Consider the following 1,676-nt stretch of genomic DNA (forward strand, 5'->3'; position numbering starts at 1 on the left):
TTTTTTTTTTTTTTTTTTTTTTTTGTGTGTGTGCAGAAAACAGAGAAAGAAGAAGAAGATGGTGGCTAGCCATGACTAACACGGTCATTGAAAAGAACCAAGACGCAGAGGTATGTTGTCTAGGAGGATTAATAGGGGAAGTTAGGGACATATTAAACTCATTTTGAAAAATATTACTATTCAAAACGAAAGGTTAGTATTCATCTGCTATATAACTGGTTTAGCATTTGAGATAATCGTACAAAAAAAACGTTTCTTATCTCTAATGGTATCTACTACTCTTCCATGATTCCACTATAGTCTTCTAATATATTCCAAGCGATGATACTTTCATTAGACTATTCAACTGTTACCAGTTTTAAGGCATAAGAGAGTGCAACAACCCTCTTTGTTACTGCTTCACCATATTCACACTCTGAGCAACAAACAAGCAGACCGCTTTTGTGTTGGAGTTCTTGGTCTAGCGCTGTGGCGCGTATCCATAAGCTTGGTTCTGCATATGTCGATTCTTGATGATCTGCAACGAGATTGACCTCAAAGGCACAGTAACATCCAAAGGTACAACAAGTACTTCTTCTAGCTCAGACCAGTCAAGATCAGTAGTGACCCAAGAAAAACTTGCGAACTTGTCTACCCTCGAGCCATTCGCCGCTTCCTACATTGCCACTTGATGATGATGATGATACTGGTTCGTCTTTGGGAACCATACAATCTGTTTGAGGTTCACCATTGATAACAACAGCAGGCTCCCCCGGTATCTCGAAGATCCCTGGAGGAAGAGACGGTGGTCCTTCTTGCTTAATGCTCCCAGTATTCTCCATCTTTCTTGCTTCTGCAAGAAAGAAAGCTCACAGAGTTAAGTTAACCAGCAGAAGTCAAGATTCAAAACATTAGCTGAATCACTCATCCGTTCTATAGGTTTCAGAACCGATGAAACGTGGTGAAACTAAGGCGAATCATTCATATAACGGTTACACGAGAATCAGATACAAACTTGAACACGAACGAATCAAACTTAACTCTGGAGATTAAGCCAGACACGTTCTTGTTTGGCAACGCGGACAACTTAAACTCTGGATGATCCACTCAGCAAATGTACTAATCATTTTTTGCTTGCCACTACTACTACTTTGCCTTTATTTATTTATTTGAACAGTTTTTTTATTCGTCACTTAATCTTCTTTAGTTCTGCAACAAGAACAGTTCTGCAAAGTAAGATTCCGACTTAACCGGATGCTCTCCTCTGCGTCAAGAGGGAACCTCATACGGATACCGAAGCTCTCTCCGCAATGGTCATCTACCAACATCACGTGCAAATATCTGAGTGAGGGGACTGATTCGACGAAGCCGTTTTGGATAAGTAATGTGCTGAGTAGTGGTGTCTTGGATCATCTTCATCTTGATATTAATGCTAAAGGTATACATACAAGTGTTTAAGCAAATGGAACCTTTCCTGGAGAAATTCCCATGTCTTAAGCTGCTCAAAGTCTCTGCTTGCTTGGGAAAAAGATGAAAAAGCAAGGCTGCAACTTGCCACGGATCTGCTAATGCTTCCCAGAGCTCACAAGCTCCAGGTAGAGTTCTTTTCCTGATAAACTAACTAATGCATCAAGTGGAAATTTTTGTCCCTCTCTTGTTGCTTAAGTTTGTTCAAACCTGAAAATCTGTTTAAGCAC

The 1,676-nt window shown here is 40.2% G+C and overlaps 1 protein-coding gene across 3 annotated transcripts in view; it reads left to right on the forward strand.

The window, feature by feature from the left end:
* Positions 1–1,664, forward strand: part of LOC104781724 — a 3,107-nt gene extending 1,443 nt beyond the window's left edge. For 2 of the 3 annotated variants that reach the window (XM_010506455.2, XM_010506456.2), the window contains one exon: positions 37–289. In XM_010506455.2, the coding sequence (XP_010504757.1) occupies position 37 (1 nt within the window). In that variant the 3' untranslated portion in view covers positions 38–289. Of the gene's footprint in view, positions 1–36; positions 1,096–1,186 lie in introns of those variants that run through there. The other variant, XR_002037758.1, reaches the window with a different exon arrangement.

Source organism: Camelina sativa, chromosome 4, assembly GCF_000633955.1.
Source record: "Camelina sativa cultivar DH55 chromosome 4, Cs, whole genome shotgun sequence".
Taxonomy (NCBI): Eukaryota; Viridiplantae; Streptophyta; class Magnoliopsida; order Brassicales; family Brassicaceae; genus Camelina; species Camelina sativa.